Source organism: Euleptes europaea, chromosome 4 (genome assembly GCF_029931775.1).
Source record: "Euleptes europaea isolate rEulEur1 chromosome 4, rEulEur1.hap1, whole genome shotgun sequence".
Taxonomy (NCBI): Eukaryota; Metazoa; Chordata; class Lepidosauria; order Squamata; family Sphaerodactylidae; genus Euleptes; species Euleptes europaea.
Genome location: NC_079315.1, coordinates 47,821,827 through 47,838,144, shown reverse-complemented (window position 1 = coordinate 47,838,144; position 16,318 = coordinate 47,821,827). Strand labels below are relative to the sequence as shown.

The 16,318-nt window shown below is 44.8% G+C and overlaps 1 protein-coding gene across 1 annotated transcript in view; it reads left to right on the top strand.

The window, feature by feature from the left end:
* Positions 1–16,318, top strand: part of DMRT1 (doublesex and mab-3 related transcription factor 1) — an 88,878-nt gene that overhangs the window by 53,696 nt on the left and 18,864 nt on the right. The window contains exon 6 of the mRNA XM_056848976.1: positions 3,788–3,950. Within this exon, the coding sequence (XP_056704954.1) occupies positions 3,788–3,950 (163 nt within the window). The remainder of the gene's footprint in view (positions 1–3,787; positions 3,951–16,318) is intronic.

The following is a 16,318-nucleotide window of genomic DNA, read 5'->3' as shown; positions in this document are numbered from 1 at the left end:
TAAAATAGGGTAGCTAAGCTCTATAAAAAGGAAACCTTGTGGTTCAGATTTACTGTGGTGTATATTCTAAACAGTTTAATAAAACAAAACCTAAAGCTTTCTAGATTTTCTTCAGTGGTTAATCCAACGCAGATTGTTTGCAGAGCCCAGCCTCCATCTGTCGGTCGTACCATGGTTCACAGACTTGGTGCGGGTAATAAGATTATAAAACATGTCTCTTGCTAGCTGGCTACCACATACTAATAATAATCATTGTAATAATTCATTGAATCCTGGGATTTTAAGTTTGTGGGTTTTTTTAAAGAATAGGGAAGGAAGAAAAAACCCAAGAAGGCTTTAAGGGAAACAGGTCATTGCTCACATCCCCAGGAGAAGGAAAACAAACTAGACAGCCTTTCAGCACCAGTGGATAGTGGTGGCATTTTATAGCTGTTTAAATTATATTGTCCCTGCCTGGTGATTATTTTTAGGGGATGCACAGAAAAAACAAAAGCAAAGACAGATAATGGCATGTGTAGCAGCCTTAAAAGTTAAACTGTATAGAGAGGCTCCCAATAATGTTGGCAGCATTATAGTTGAGGGCAGGCTGTGCATATGAAAGGAAGGTGAACTTTTATGGTTCATATTAAAAATTCTGTCCTTTGATAACATCACAAATAGCATCGTACATTCTGGCACCTCTTCAGTCAGTATCCAGTATATTTAGGTCGAAGGATAAGTTTGATTAATGCCTTGGCTTTTCTGAATCTGGAAGTTCAGCCATAGTCCTGCTACATGTTACTCAATCTTGACTGCTGTCTGTAGCCTTTATGATGGGTGAAAAATATTGTCCAAATTAGACCATATTGTGTGAAAATATAAGTGAACCACAGGGATATGTTTTTATCAAGCAACCTCAGTGCAGTTTTCTTCGGCACAGCTTCTAATTTGCTCAATAAGTTCAAAACTGGAATAAACCATTTGCATGATTGTACAGGCTGCTGTAAGGTCCTGGTTCATTATTGGATTTGAGGGGTGCAGAAAGTAGATGGTAAGGATGATATAAATATCTTCAAATCAAGGTTTGAATTTTTTTAAGCTGAGAATACATGACTTCTTGAAATTGGAGGTGGCATGGTATGGAGATTGACATGCAAAGATTAAGCTGTAGTCCCCATGAGGGACATACATTAAAAGGCAGAAATCATCTGGGCAGAAATGCATAATGCAGGAGACAAGCGATATAGACAGTGGTCTCACAGTTATCTCTTGTCAGAGTAGGCTTTTGAAGCTCTCCCAAATGCTTGGAAGTACAATGATAATGGGATAAGTTGTTATGACTACCTGACAGCCATAGGCAACCTGGCACACCCAGGAAAGGTGCGCAGGACTGGAGTGAACGCACACATGCAGGGCACTGCTGTGCAGCCAGGGACAATGTGGAAGTCTTTTGGCATCCATTTTGGGATAGCTCTGGAAGCCGACCGGGCTTGCTCAGGCATGCCTGCCTGTCTGCCTGAGGCCCATGCCAGATGGAATCTGGAGAACAATAAGAACGTACCAAGCCCCTTTTAGCATATGTTTTAGTTCTCTCCTTGCAGCAGATATGCAGCACCTTAATCCTCTTAGCAATCAAGTTCATTCAGAGAACTTGGAATCCTCCCTCCTCCTGGCCCAGATGGCCAGTTAAGCTAATCGAAGTGCTAATCAGTTTGCCAAAAACCCATCTGTGACATCCTACTCCTTCCTGAGAAACATCTTCTGAACCATCTTCCCTTATCTACTTTTCTATAGATGACACTTAAAGGTACTTCAATCTAAGTATCCAGTCATTCCTCCAAACCCTTAGGCTTATCGCACCAACAATTTACAGCATATTATCATTGTGCTCCGTGTGTGTGTTTTGGATGCGTATTCTTCATTTCCGATCGCACCATGCCTGTCAAGACTGCTCCCAAGACGGCATATCGTCATATCGCAAGGAGGAGTGTGGGGGAGCACTGCGTCATGTCTACGTCGCTGATGCTTCCCCGCCTCCCCTCCCCTTTTTTTCACGCATGCGCAATATCATTGATCCGAAGGAGCGCTGTACACCATTAAGAATTGCCTCATTTGCACAGCAGGGAAACCCTAATCACAACCTATGCAGGCATTCCCCCCCCAAAAAAACAAAACAAAATGAGCTGTTCCTTGCACAGTGCTAATCACAGAGCTGCCGTCTTTTCGGGCGTTGGTCCAACGATCTTGCATTTTTTCGTTGGGATGAGCACATTAAAAAAAAAATTTTGAGAGCAGGGAGGCACCCCAGCAGCGGGAGAACGGGAGGAACAGGCGGGGAGAAACTTTGTGCTGGCAGGAGAGCCCTGACAGGTGTGTGTGTGTGTGTGTGTGTGCTCTCTCCCTTCCTCCTCCTGCTGCTTCCCCCTCCCCCATCTGCCGCTCGCAGCCATTTAACTACTTTTCCAGCCCTTGCCCTCCTCTGCATTCCTTCCCCCTCAAGCCCATGAACTGTTTACAAAATCCACTTCAAGGACATTCCATATGAGGGAAACTTTTGACTGGAACCCTGCACAAATAAAAATGGTTGATCTAATGTTCCAACGTTCCCGTGTTCCTTTGTAAGACCACAAGCTCTTGTGGGGGGATTAAGTAACAATAATGATTGGTGGATGCAAATGGGAGGGGAGGGGAAGGTGGGAGGGGAGGAGAAAGGCTTTTCATTGGGTGTTGCAAAAAGAGGGGAGGAGAACTGAATAGCGTATGTAACTGAATTGGATTGCTGGTTTTGAAACGACATAACGAAATACATTGTGGTATAGGCGTTTTGGGGAAAAACAGATATCTGGCGCTTCCAAAGCATTTCCAAGCCAAAATGGGAGGTCTGAGGTGCAATCTAACCTGGATAACACGTTTTTTTAAACATAGTATATACTGAGTGCGTTAGGCCCCCTGTCTCTTTCTTACTCAACTGTCAAACTAATCAAGAAGCAATCAACCCTTTTGTCCGCTGGCAATGACTGCTATTGCCAGGTGAAGTAAACCATACCTCCAATTCCTCTTTTGGGTATAAATATCTCCCCTCTCACAATGGCAAGGTGTGTGTTCAACCCTGCACGCGCCCCCACTTATTTGCTTGTGGGCCCTGATCTCTTCCTGCAGCTGCCATTTGGGATGTTGCACCTCTGATAGGTAAATATACTTTCCCCTGAGAACCTCATATCCTTCTGTCCACCCCCTCCTACCTTTTATTTCCTAGTTCTTGAGTGTGTCGTGTTTTATATGTGTGTTGCTGTGCGTGTGTTTAAAAGTTATTTTTACAATAAAAATTGATAAACACAAATTTCCTCTTTATTGAGAGTTTTCCACAGGGATTTGATCTCTATATACAAAGGGAAAAGATTCCGGTTGCCCCTGCCTCTTGCAAAATATAGTCTCCCCAGCTAATTCCCCAACCAAAAAGGGGGACTATCTCATTTGGGTAACACACATCATGTGTGCACATCATGTGGCCCTCTAGTATGCCACCTTCAGCTCTTTGAAAACAAAATTGTCACGCCGCTCCAGTTTGACAGCAGTTCAAGCAAAATAGAACATTTTTACTGGTACAACTAGTTTGGGGAGCAAATTGAGGATTTCAACACAAGGATTCTCAAGCAGGCTGTTCTAATTAAATGGGATACTTTTCTTGATAAACTAAATAAGTTTAGGGGGAATTCATTCCTTTTGGTTCAGTAAATGCAAGTACATTTCTATGTGCCCATCTCAGATTTGTGTTACATACTGCTTTCCATTTTGTCTCTCTCAACAGGTTAAAAGCTCAGAGAATTGTCATGGTATGAGTTCCCAGTATAGGATGCATTCTTACTATCCCCCCACATCCTACTTGGGACAGAGTGTTGGGACCCCTGCCTGCGTTCCCCAGATTTTCACTTTTGAGGAGAGTCCTTCTTTCTCCGAAACAAAAGCCAATGGTAAGCATATCCTCACCAAGACATAATGGCAGTCGAGTGGGCTGTCATTTCAAAATATGAGGCAGAAGTGATTAGTCAGAAGCATGTAACTCAGGACTCTCCCACTCCTGTTCAGTTTCTCTTCCTGCCTAACTGGGGAAGGCTGTTTGGAGAGTGTTCTCCAGCACATTTTAGTCTTAGGGTAGCGATTCTTCCTTTATCTTAATCATTTCCTTCTACCCTCATTCCTTACTTCCTTATTCTTAAATCCCTGTTTATTTTCACTTTCTTCTTCTTCCTCCTCGCTTTTCACCTGATTCTTCCCTCCCTCCCCTCCCCTGGTTGGAGCGGGTAGAAGAGCCACAAAATGGCCCTCAGGGCGAACGAGGAGACCAGCACAAGGAGACTTGCTCCAGCAGAAGAGTCAGAGGAGCAGTTTTGTCCACTTCCCCCACCTCAAAGCAGTACCTTGTTTTGTGTGGGGGGTTTGTGCATGGGGCTCCCCCAACCTCCAGCGTTGCCTTTTTGGCACTCACAGGGAACTGCTGGGTGAAGGAGAAGGGAAGAAAGATCTAGTCCACATCTCCCACTAACAATGCAAAGGATCCAACCTGAAGATTTTGCTTACCGTTTTCTCCGTTGTTCCACAAATGCTTTGTTCACTAATTCTTTACTATTCTTCAGCTTTATTCTCACCTCAAGTGCTATGGGACAGCAACACTTTGCTGCTTATTTAGAGTCCCGACCACATGGTTTCAGATTCTGCAGTGCTAGCCATAATATTTCTTTATTTCTACTCTTGGCACATTCCCTCTCTTGTCAGGTATTTATGAAATGAGAATCATGGGACAAGAAACTTTTTCAAAAATACTTTGCCAAATGCCAACATAATACTAGAAGGAGGAGATGGGAGATCGGCGTGTCTTGCGCATTTTTAAACTGCCCAAAGTGCTGCACCGTCAATCATTATTGACTACTCATCCAGACATTATTCCACATACTGATATTGTTCCCTAAGTTAGCTCATCAATCAGCATTGGACAAGCAGGGCAATGTAATTTACTGAGCTCCAGCTGTGTTTTCCAAGCTCTGACAGAATGTTTTTCCATAGCAGGGGGACCTGCCTGGCTCAAGTAGTACAGGTAAAATTATGAAGGGTGTGAATAAAAACACACTGCACACTTTTTTGATGGTCCTCCTAATAGTTCACTCTTTTCCTAATGCATTCATCATTTCCAACACACACTGTACATTTTCAGCCCAAAGGCAAGACAAATGTCTTTGTTTGACTACAACATTTACAGTGTCAGCTGAGTTGGGTGAGGGTGTGTGACAGTGGAAGATGTCTCATATCAAAATGGGGGATTTGGTTGGTTCAAAATACATTCCCCGTTTGTCACCCCCATTAGTTACCCAAATGAACTTCAGCCACTCCAGAGCTGCTTCATAATTTGAAACTGTGACTGAACCACAAAATAAGCATAAATCTGCTGCCACATATTTAGCCACTGAAGTGAGAATAAAGCTGAAGAGAAATAAATATTTGATATGACCTGCATGTATAGTCAAGATGGTGTATTTTGCCATTCCATCATTGCACATTGCAAATGTAGAATTCTATATTCAATGCTTCATATACCATCTGGTTGTTGTTTTTTCAAGCAAGTTTCTAGCCCGTAAGGGAGAAAATTGGGTTTTAAAGTATATAAACAATGCCTGCTAACATCACAAAACCCAGATCAAAAGTTGAGCACAATTTCCAGTGTACCGTGATGGGGCTTTTGTGCACATCCCCATGATTAGGGAATGGAAAAAGAAATTGGGGGAAAGGCCCTATGTTTCACACATTAAGCATTTATTGGGAATTTCTGAACATTGCCAATCATGGGGAGGGAGCATACATGTGGACACTGTGTGTGGGCACCCTGCTGATGAGCTGGCAAGCACACAGAGGCAGGGGCCAACACACATATGCTCGCTCTTCCACTCTGTACATTCAGTCATAACATGAAGTGGTCATGTGTAGAGAGCTACTGTCCTGAAATTGTGCCATGTTATGAAATGGTAGTGCAATTCAACGTCAGGTAGTTAATTCAGCTCCCAAACCTGTATGAAACCAAATAGTAACATTGGATTAAATTTGAACATTTCATCCATATGCCATTACCATGCTTTACATAAAATTGACCTGTAACAGGTGCCATGCCATTGGGCTAGTCAAGCCCAGAATCTTCAGATGAATCATAGAAACAAAGGCTGCAATGGATTAACAGATTACTTTGCCAAACTTCTGCTAAGTGGTAGGATCTTCCATATTCCCATAAATCAGCTTGCAGTCTTTAGACCATAGAGTGCCACAAGTACAGAGAGTTGTATAGAAACAACAACAACACTGAGAAAAATGATGGACTTAATGTAAATGACCCAAGGTTTACTTTGTTTCTGAAAGTATTATATATCTGGCCATTCGAAGACATTCACAGCAGCACTGAGAGCAAACTTGGAGAATCGTCTTCCTGCAGAAGTGACCTCTAACAACCTTTAGGGTGAAACAAAACAGGCTGGGGGCAATTGGTGGTCATTGAGGCTGATTGTTGCTTGCACCCAGTCCATAGGAGAGTAATTACTAAGTGGACTTTGGCTTTGCTGTTCTGTTGTGAACCCAAATATTTCTGCTTGCCCACCTGTTAAGATTTAGGAGTCCTTTGTACAGCTTAAAAAGGTAAAGACCCTGTGCAAGTACCGGGTCGTTACTGACCCATGGGGTGATGTCACATCACAATGTTTACTAGGCAGACTATAGCTCTAAAACTCCTGCCAACAGTAAACTTTCCTTATCCCTAAAATGCAAACTTCTACAGCAATGTATATAGTATTTAATAAAAATAGTGGATGCTGTCATATAACTGTGGAGGCACAGTAAGTTAGCAAGACTGGAGGTTCAATATATTGTGCATAGGGCTGAAGTGCAACTCTCTGTGTTGCAATGGCCATTTGGCCACTTTAGCACCTAAATGCATATGCCTGTGGCTACAGATTTAATTGGTTATTTCAGATCGAGATGTGGTTCCTCATCTGCTCTCTCCCAGTCTTCTTCCCCCTCTTGGACCCCTCATTTCTCATTCTTGTGAACAACTCTTCTTACAGACCTACTTCCTTAGTCCTCTGCTTCCTTCAGCCTGCCTTCTTCTAGTTCCTTTCATACCCTTTAGGTGTCACACCTCTAGAATCTCAGTAGCTCAGCTTGTGGCAGCCAGAGACCCTTCTGTCATTCCCACATCCTGTGATACTAGGCAGCTCAGCCTAGGGCCAGCGCTAGTTTTTTGTGGGACCTAGGCAACAGAGTATGACTGCCTCCCTTTGGTACCACCCCTTCCTCCTCTCGCCACTCCTGTTCTCCATATTGGCATCTCCCCTTTGGCTCTCGCTTGCAGCTAGAGAGAAAGTAGCAAGTTCCCTTCTGACTGCTGATGCCAGCCATGGCTCATCCCCTTGCTACCAGAAGCTTCATCATCACAACAAAATCTCTCAATGCCTTTGGTAATACTGCTGGTGATGCAGCCTCAACTCTGTGCATTTGATAATGAAAACGAAAAGAAAAACTTCTAAATAAAAGACACAGATTTCACAGTCCTTATTATCTTTTCTTCTTCTCAAGGTGCATTCTTTTAAATTTATCTTGCCTCTTTTATACCTTAAAACAAACAAGTCAGTGGATCAAAGGTTATGTTGCAGCAACAAAGGGTTGAAATACCACGAACTAAACAGAAAATGCAATCGCTGTTAAAGCAGAAATATTTGCTGCAATTAGCACTGCTGGAATCATTTGGTGATGGAGGATGCAGCACTGATTATTAGCAGCAAGATTTCTGGTCAGGCAGAAGAAGCGTAGTGGGAGGATTGTCCTCTAAACCACAACTAACAACCAAGGTGGGCTGTGTTTTTTTTAATAATTCATGAAGTCTTGTGCTCTCCTCTGAGGTGTAACTTTGGTTTTACGGAAGACTTGCCAGTTCATATATACCACTGTTAGGCCTACCATTTCATTAATGTTGTTCTGCTAAGTTAACTGCCTGTTTACTCTCTGCATATGTGTTGATGGGGAGGAAAGAACAGTTGCCCTCTGATTTATATTTTTTCTTTTATGAAGATTGAGAAGTTTTAACCAATATTCTGATTCTCGCTGAAACAGGTCAGACTGCATTACTGTATTTGCTTTTTGCGTTGGAAAGACATTTTTTACTGATAGGGGGCACACCACTCTGAGTTTGTTTCTGTTCAGCTCTGAATAGAACTTTGTGTAGCTGGCAGAGATGCTGACTATCAATAGTATTTTTCTGAGTGTGTGTGTGGGGGTACTCAAAGGAAATAACAGATAAATTAGTAGGGGGTTAATCACCCAGGCTGCAGTCCTGAAAAAATTAGCCGTAACATTAGATATTTGTACTCTGCTTTTCTTCCCAGTGGGGACCCAAAGCTGCTTACAACATCATTCTCCCCTCCTCCATTTATCTTCACAACACCCCTGTGAGGCAGGTTAGGCTGAGAACGTGTGAGGTCCAAGGTTACCCAGTGGTTTCCATGCCAGGGAGGGTTCTCCCAGATCCTAGTCCAACGTTCTGACCACTGGCCCTTCTTCCCTCTCCAACTCAGTTTCAAAGGGTGTTGGAAAACATAATTTTATTTTCAGTTGACATCATCAAGCGTACCACAGAGCCAAAGTGCTACTTCCAGTCCCCCATGAGCTCCCATGGAAACTGCCGCCCCCTTTCCTTTGGCCCAACACAGTTGGGACAATAAAGGGCCTCACAACAGAGTTTCTGTCAGGATGAGATGGTGTGCAGGTATCGGGGAATCATCGAAATATTGTCCCAGGGCTTGTGACATTCTCACTAGGACCGTGTTGGCGAACCTATGGCACGTGTGCCACTTCCGGCACGCGTAGCCCTCTGCCGGCACGCGCGGTTCCTCCAAGCCGCTGGCCTTTCCGGCTCTGCCCCACCCCGGGTGATCTCCAACCAATAGAGATCAGTTTCCCTGGAAAAAATTCCCACTTTGGCAATTGGACTCTATGGCACTGAAATCCTTCCCCAAACCCCGCCCTCCTCAGGCGCCACCCCAAAAACCTCCCACTCATGGCGAAGAGGAACTTGGCAACCCTAGCCTCTCCCTCTGGGCCCCCTCTGGGGGTGGTATTCAGGTTAAATTGCCGCATTGGCACTCGGTGATAAATAAGTGGGTTTTCGGTTGCAGTTTGGGCACTCGGTCTCTAAAAGGTTCGCCATCACTGCACTAGGACATATCATGATTTCTGACACTTGTTTGTTACAAGGCCTTCCTATTAGTGTTTCTGACAGGTAAGTAAGAGTGGGGAAAAGAAGGTGGCAACAAGTGGGCTTGTCCGGGTCTGAACTCCAGAGGAGTTTGTGCTCAGTTTGAAATGGGCTTAGAATGCCCCAAACTGGGAGAGTTGTTTTCTGAAGCCCTCAGTCCAGATTTTCTTAATGTTACTAGCAATGTATGCAGAAATCATGTTTCAAATTTGTTTTTTTAACTTGACTTGAATTCTTTATTATCAATATTAAAAGTATTAGTTTAGTTATTAAATGTGCTTCCATTTTCATTGATTCCATTTTTTCCACCCATTTGGGGTGAGATCGTAGGGAATTGTACCTCTCACCCAAGGGAGGGATTCCTCCTTTCCCTGGATCATTAAGCAGTAGGTGGTGTATCCGTTTTTAAGCAAAGACTGAGAATGCGGGCAAGGAGGACTAAACCCTTCCCCCCCCCCAACTTTTTTGTCTCACTGCGCCTAGTTTATTTCAGCACTTTTCTTCTAGCCCTGCTGCCTTACAGTAAAGTCACATAAATTAAGAAGCACAAGAAAGAGTCAGGATTTCACTCCTGTTGACATGTTTGCCTCTCTCCCCTACAAGTCTACTGCCTCTTTCAGGTAGAAGGGAATGTAGCCTCTGCCTCTGTTCCTGCCTCTGTTCCTACCTCCACTTTTCAAAAAGCAGGGGAGGGAAATCTATGGTACTCTCCTCCCCATGTAGTTTTTACTTAAATTGGACACAGATTGACATGCAAAGAAAGTTTGCATCTGCAGTACTTCGGGCCCAACAGCTGCACGGGTATCTCTGCCAAACGTCCACTGGCCATCAGACAAAACTAGAGTCCAGATTGTCACAGCTCACAGTAAAGAAGGCTGGTAGACCTGAGGACAGAGCAGCTGCCTAATCTTCCTGCTCTGAGGAGGAGAGCATCTTGAGCGTCTGGTGGCTCCTACTCAGGGAGGCAGGATCAACATTCCTCTTGTCTCCTCTTCCTGTCTTGGAAATGCCTATAGCCCAGTTTTCCTCCTGGCTCTATAGGGAGCAGCAGCAGTAGAGGTAGCTCTCTACAGCACCTACCAACTATCTTTCCATCTTCCCTACCCATTCAACTGCTTACCTTTCTCTATTTTCGGTCTTATTTTCGTATCCTTCCATATCTGTTTTTTTAATCCCCTCTCTCTCCTCCTTCCCACCTCCTTTTTCCCCTTCTCACTCTTTGTCTCTGCCTAACCTTCACTATGGCCTCTGGAAACAAGCACAGTGAAGACAAATTTCTTTCTGAGGAAGAACATGTATCAGGGCTCTTTACAACTAAAAATGACTTGAGAGAAAAGGCCTTCGGCAGTCGCCCTCATGGCCTAGATGAGGATTGGAGTGAGACAGAAGCCATTGCGCTTAAGCGCAAAAGGCCTGACGTGCCCTCTCAAAAAGGTGCAAATATGCTGCGAATGTTGGAGGGAGGAACATTAACAGTTTGAGATATGCCAATGATACTACATTACTGGCAGAAAATAGCGAAGACTTGAAACGACTACTGCTGAAAGTTAAAAGAGAAAGTGCGAAAGCAGGACTACAGCTGAACATCAAGAAGACAAAAGTAACGACTACAGGAGAACTACACAACTTTAAGGTTGACAACAAGGAAATTGAAATTGTTGAAAACTTTCTATTCCTTGGCTCCAACATCAACCAAAAGGGAGAGTGCAGCCAAGAAATCAGAAGGACATTGAGACTGGGAAGGGCAGCCATGAAGGAGCTAGAAAAGATTCTGAAGGGTAAGGATGTGTCACTGGCCACCAAGATTAAGTTAATTAATGCCATCGTATTCCCTATTACTATGTATGGGAGTGAAAGCTGGACATTGAAGAAAGCAGATAGGAAGAAAGTAGATTCCTTTGAAATGTGGTATTGGAGGAGAGTGTTACGGATACTGTGGACTGCCAAAAAAACAAATCAGTGGGTTATAGATCAAATCAAGCCTGACCCTAGAAGCTAAAATGACTAAACTGAAGCTATCGTATTTTGGTCACATCATGAGAAGACAAGAGTCACTAGAAAAGACAGTCACGCTAGGAAAAGTTGAGGGCAGCAGGAAAATAGGAAGACCCAACAAGAGATGGATTGACTCAAAGGAAGCCACAGCCCTCAATTTGCAAGATCTGAGCAAGGCTGTCAAAGACAGGACATTTTGGAGGACATTGATTCATAGGGTCGCCATGAGTCGGAAGCGACTTGACAGTACCTAACACACACCGCATCAATATGTATGCCTCAGCAGATGCAGTCTTTGGCCGGCACATTTTACAAGAGGTGGTGAAAGATGCTGAGGACTGGTTCCCATCCATGGCTCTTGGACATCCCAAGCTTCAAGATGTCCATCCCTCAGAGCGGGAAAGGAACATCGTTTACTCACTGAGAAGGTCCTTTCCACTCTGAGGTAGAAGGGCATCTTGCCTACCCGAAGATAGCAGTCATCATCTTCCCAGGGTGGCACAGCCCAACTATTCAAAGATCAATATGGAATTCTTACGCATCCAGTTTAGGATTTCTTCAGTATGTTATTCTGTTACCTTAGTGTTCCTTGTCTTCTTACTCACGTTAACTGTAATGTTGAAGTTATGAATGTTACACCTGTCTCTCCTTAGCTTGTGAAATAAAAACTGGAAGCTTGAGGCGATTCCCGCCCAGGAAACAGGAAGTAGATCTTTAGTTCCTGTCTCCCTGGCAGTGGCCAAGAATCACCCAAGCTTCAAGATGCCCTTCTATCTCAGAGTGGAAAGGACCTTCTTGTGAGTAAACAATGTTCCTTTCCCTGAATACTTTGAGACCCTCGTCAGGACAGGTTGGGAGAGCCCATGGTGAATAGGCAGTTTCCCACCAGAAAACTGTACAACTTAGCCTCCCATGCAATAGACCAACTACAGGTCCCCCTAGTGGACTCTCCAGTGGCTGCACTGCAGTCATCAGACCTAATTTCCAAGGATGGCATGGGAACAATCAGGGACTCTATGCAGAAGGGCAGACTTTGCAGCCAAAAAGGCACATGACTCAGGCACCCTCTCTATATAAGCCTCGGCAACAGCAGCCCTTATAGTTAGGGCAGTCATAGTATGGACCAGAAAGTTATCCCAACTGGTCCCATGCTAGTCAGTCACATCCTCAAAGCGGTCACCTTTATGGGTGACACAACAGTAGATTCGCTAATGTTCTCTTCCAGAGTTATGGATGCTACTATGGCCATTCTTAGGTCTCTCTGGCTAATAACATGGCCAGCAGATTACTGCTCCAAATCAGTCCTCATGACCTACCCCCTTCAAGAGGGATGCCTATTCTGGGACGAGCTAAATAAAATCTTAGTAGAAGCTTGAGACAAAAAGAAAGCCATAGCCAGGCACATCAGAAAGGAAGGTAGATCATCCTCCTTTTCTTCCTTTCAGTCCTTTCACTCCCTACCCAGATCAAAAATGGACCAGAAAAGAGGAACAGTGGAAGGGGTTCCTTTCACAGAGGGGGCAGATTCTACAAGTCCCCCCAGTTCCAGCAAAACAGACCAGATGAGTCCAATAAATTCAACAAGCAAAGTAAACAAAGACTCAAGGCCACCTGCAGGGAAGGGGGTGGATCTCCAGTCCTTCATTCCTCTGTGGAGTCACTGCAAGGCAGACCACTGGGTACAGCAGGTGGTGTCGGAAGGATACAGAACAGAGTTCATCAAGCTTCCTTCAGATCACTTCATCCAGTCTCCATGGTCTCTCGGACCAGAGAAAGGTCAAATGACCTTGGCAGCCATTCACCATCTTCTGCAAATAGGAGTCATAGAACCGGTTCCCACACAAGAACGATCTCTCGACGTTTATTCCAGCTTGGTGTAGAAGAAGAAGAGTTGGCTTTTATATGCCGACTTTCTCTACCACTTAAGGAAGAATCAATCTGGCTTACAATCACCTTCCCTTCTCCCCACAACAGGCACCCTGTGAGGTAGGTGGGGCTGAGAGTGTGTAATTAGCCCAATGTCACCCAGCTGGTTTCATGTGTAGGAGTGGGGAAACCAACCCGGTTCACCAGATTAGCGCCTGCCACTCATGGGAAGGAGCAGAGAATCAAACCTGGTTCTCCAAATTAGAGTCCACCGCTCCAAACCATTGGTTAAGAGTGGTGGTTTGGAGCGGTGAACTCTGATCGGGAGAACTGAGTTTGATTCCCTACTCCTCCGTGTGAGCGGCAGAGGCTAATCTGGTGAACTGGATTTGTTTCCCCACTCCTACACATGAAGCCAGCTGGGTGAGCTTGGGCTAGTCACTCTCTCAGCCCCACCTACCTCACAGGGTGTCTGTTGTGGGGAGAAGAAGGGAAGGTGATTGTAAGCCAGATTGATTCTTCCTTAAGTGGTAGAGAAAGTCGGCATATAAAAACCTGCTGCTGCTCCTGCTCCTGCTGCTCCTGCTCCTCCTCCTCTTCCTCTTCTTCTTCTTCTACCTGACAGGGTGTCTGTTGTGGGGAGGGGAAGGGAATGTGATTGTAAACTGGTTTGATTCTGCCTTAAGTGGTAGAAAAAAACAGCATATAAAAACCAACTCTTCTTCTTTTTCTTCTTCTCAATTCTAGATTTAAAGCATGTCAATAGATTCATTCGTTACAAACACTTCAGGATGGAAACACTTCGCTCCATAGTTGAAGCCCTATGTCCAGAGGTGTTTATGATGTCAATCGACTTGACAGAGGCTTACTTGCATGTTCCCATGCGCACGTCCCACTGAATATTCCTTTGCTTTGTTTACATGTCCCATCACTTCCAGTTTTGGGCGCAACTGTTTGGTCTGTTATCGGCACCCAGTGTATTCACCAAGTAAGTGGTGTCAGAAGGTCTCACCCTGTCCAAAGAACACACAAAAGTAGTCATGAACACTCTGGAACAACAGGTGCTAATTCATATAAACAATGTGCCCCACATTCAGATCAAAAGGTGTACTCTGAACGTTGGACACACTGTATGAATTAGCCCATGTTGTTCCAGAGTGTTCATGACTACCTTTGTGTGTTCTTTGGACAGGGCGAGACCTTCTGACACCACTCACCAGGATGTCATCAAGGTAGGGATGGAATGTCACCTATCTTCCATCATAGCGGAGCATATAAAGGGGGTCTTAAACACTGAAATGGACTGGCTGAGCCACAGACAGATCAACGAGGGGGAGTGGGCCATAAAGAGAGAGGTCTTCGCCCTGATGACAGAAAGATTAGGCATCCCAGTTGTGGATCTATTTTCCTCAGCAGCAAGCAGACAAGTCCCCCATTTTTTCTCCAGGTTTTTTCATCCGGAGGTGGCGAAGGTCGATGTCCTACTCTCCCCATGGCCAAAAGGATTTCTCTACGCGTTTCTGCTGCTTCCCATCCTTCCCAAGGTCTTGAGAAAGATCTGCAGGGAAAGAGCTCTGGTCATCCTGATAGCTCTGGACTGGCCCAGAAGGCCTTGGTTCTCAAGTCTGATGGAGCTCTCTATTTGGGCCCCTTGGCCACTTCCAATCCACCCAGACCTTCACCAGGATCCACTTTTCTACCTGGATCCAGACTTGCTGCACTTAACTGGGTTCCTGATTCTGGGGTATGATCATAACATGGTCAGCACCATTTTAGAGGCTAGGCAACCATCAACCAGGAGGATTTATAATGCAGCTTGGAAGGCCTTTGCCCTCTTGTGTAAGCAAAAATTGTTTGGACAGAATTATTAGCTGCAAAGGAGGGCAGGACTCTGGTACCTTTAACAGTTGTATAAAAAAGAGTATTTGAGTAAATGCAGTTTATTCAACCTTGCATGGAAAGCTGTGATTGCCAAAATTTCCCCTGCAGTGCAAACACTAAAAACACAGCAGCCTTTTTGTCTTGCATCTGGTCCATCTGAAAGAGCAGAATTGGCACAAGCTGGACCTAAGATGTATCTTGAGGATCTATATCAGAAGGACAGCGGATTTCAGAAAATCAGAGACTGTATTCATTTCCATCATAGTGCCTAACAAGGGTAAGAAACTGTTTAGATCTGCCATCAGTTATTTCATCAGGCAGTGCATAGCAGAAGCCTACAGGGCCAATAAGATTCCAGTGCCCAGAGGTATTACAGCACACTCAGTCAGAAGCGCTGCCACATCTTCCGCCTTTGGCTGCCAGGCATCCGTGGAGGAACTCTGTCACGCCGCAACATGGTCTGCAGTCTCCACATTTGTCAAACACTATCGGCTGAACACCTTCGCTTCTTCCGATGCAAGTGGACTGTCTAAGCCACTAGTTAACAGACAAATGAGTAGTCAATCAAGTTTTCCTCCAACAGGCAGTGCCCAGACTGAGCCTCCACAGGTGGACCTATCCTCACTAGACTCTAATCTTTGTGGCCTGGAACTTTCTCCTGGTATCACCTCACAAGGGTGGAACATAATGGACAGGTGCCCCTTTTTCTCCTTCGTCTCAGGCTTAATGTATGCCTTTTCTCCTTTACCGAGTATTCCATGAACCTGAGAAGGTTGTGACAGGAACAAGCAGTAGCCATAGTCTTGTACTTGTGTGGACTGGGGTGGGAGGACAACCATGGTTTCCGTCTGGGATGAATTGGTCCATATACTGTAGGAACCGTAGAGGTTCCCAGTATGCCAGGATTATTACACACAGTCCACTTTGGTTCCCTGGATCTAGACCGAGTACTACTGACCATTTGGTTATCGAAAGAAACTGATGGTGACTTGTGGGAGCTAATCCAGATGCGACATGTACTTCTAATCCTAGAAGACCAGACTCTAAGAGGATATGCTATCTCTCTTGAAGAGCGTTTGTCCACTAGTTGTAAGCTCTAGTCCTGCGGCAAACCCAGAAACAGACTTCAGCAGACAGCAAATCAACGAAAGCAGTTTTATTGGGAAGAATCGACAGGTTTCAGAAGCCATATTCAAAAGGATACTAGTAAGGGTCAAAGGCAAGGCAACGCACATATATGGGAGAGCAAAAGGAGATAACTGGTTACCCAGGCAACCCCCCCCCCCAACAGGCAGGAAGGAGCACTTGGCGATT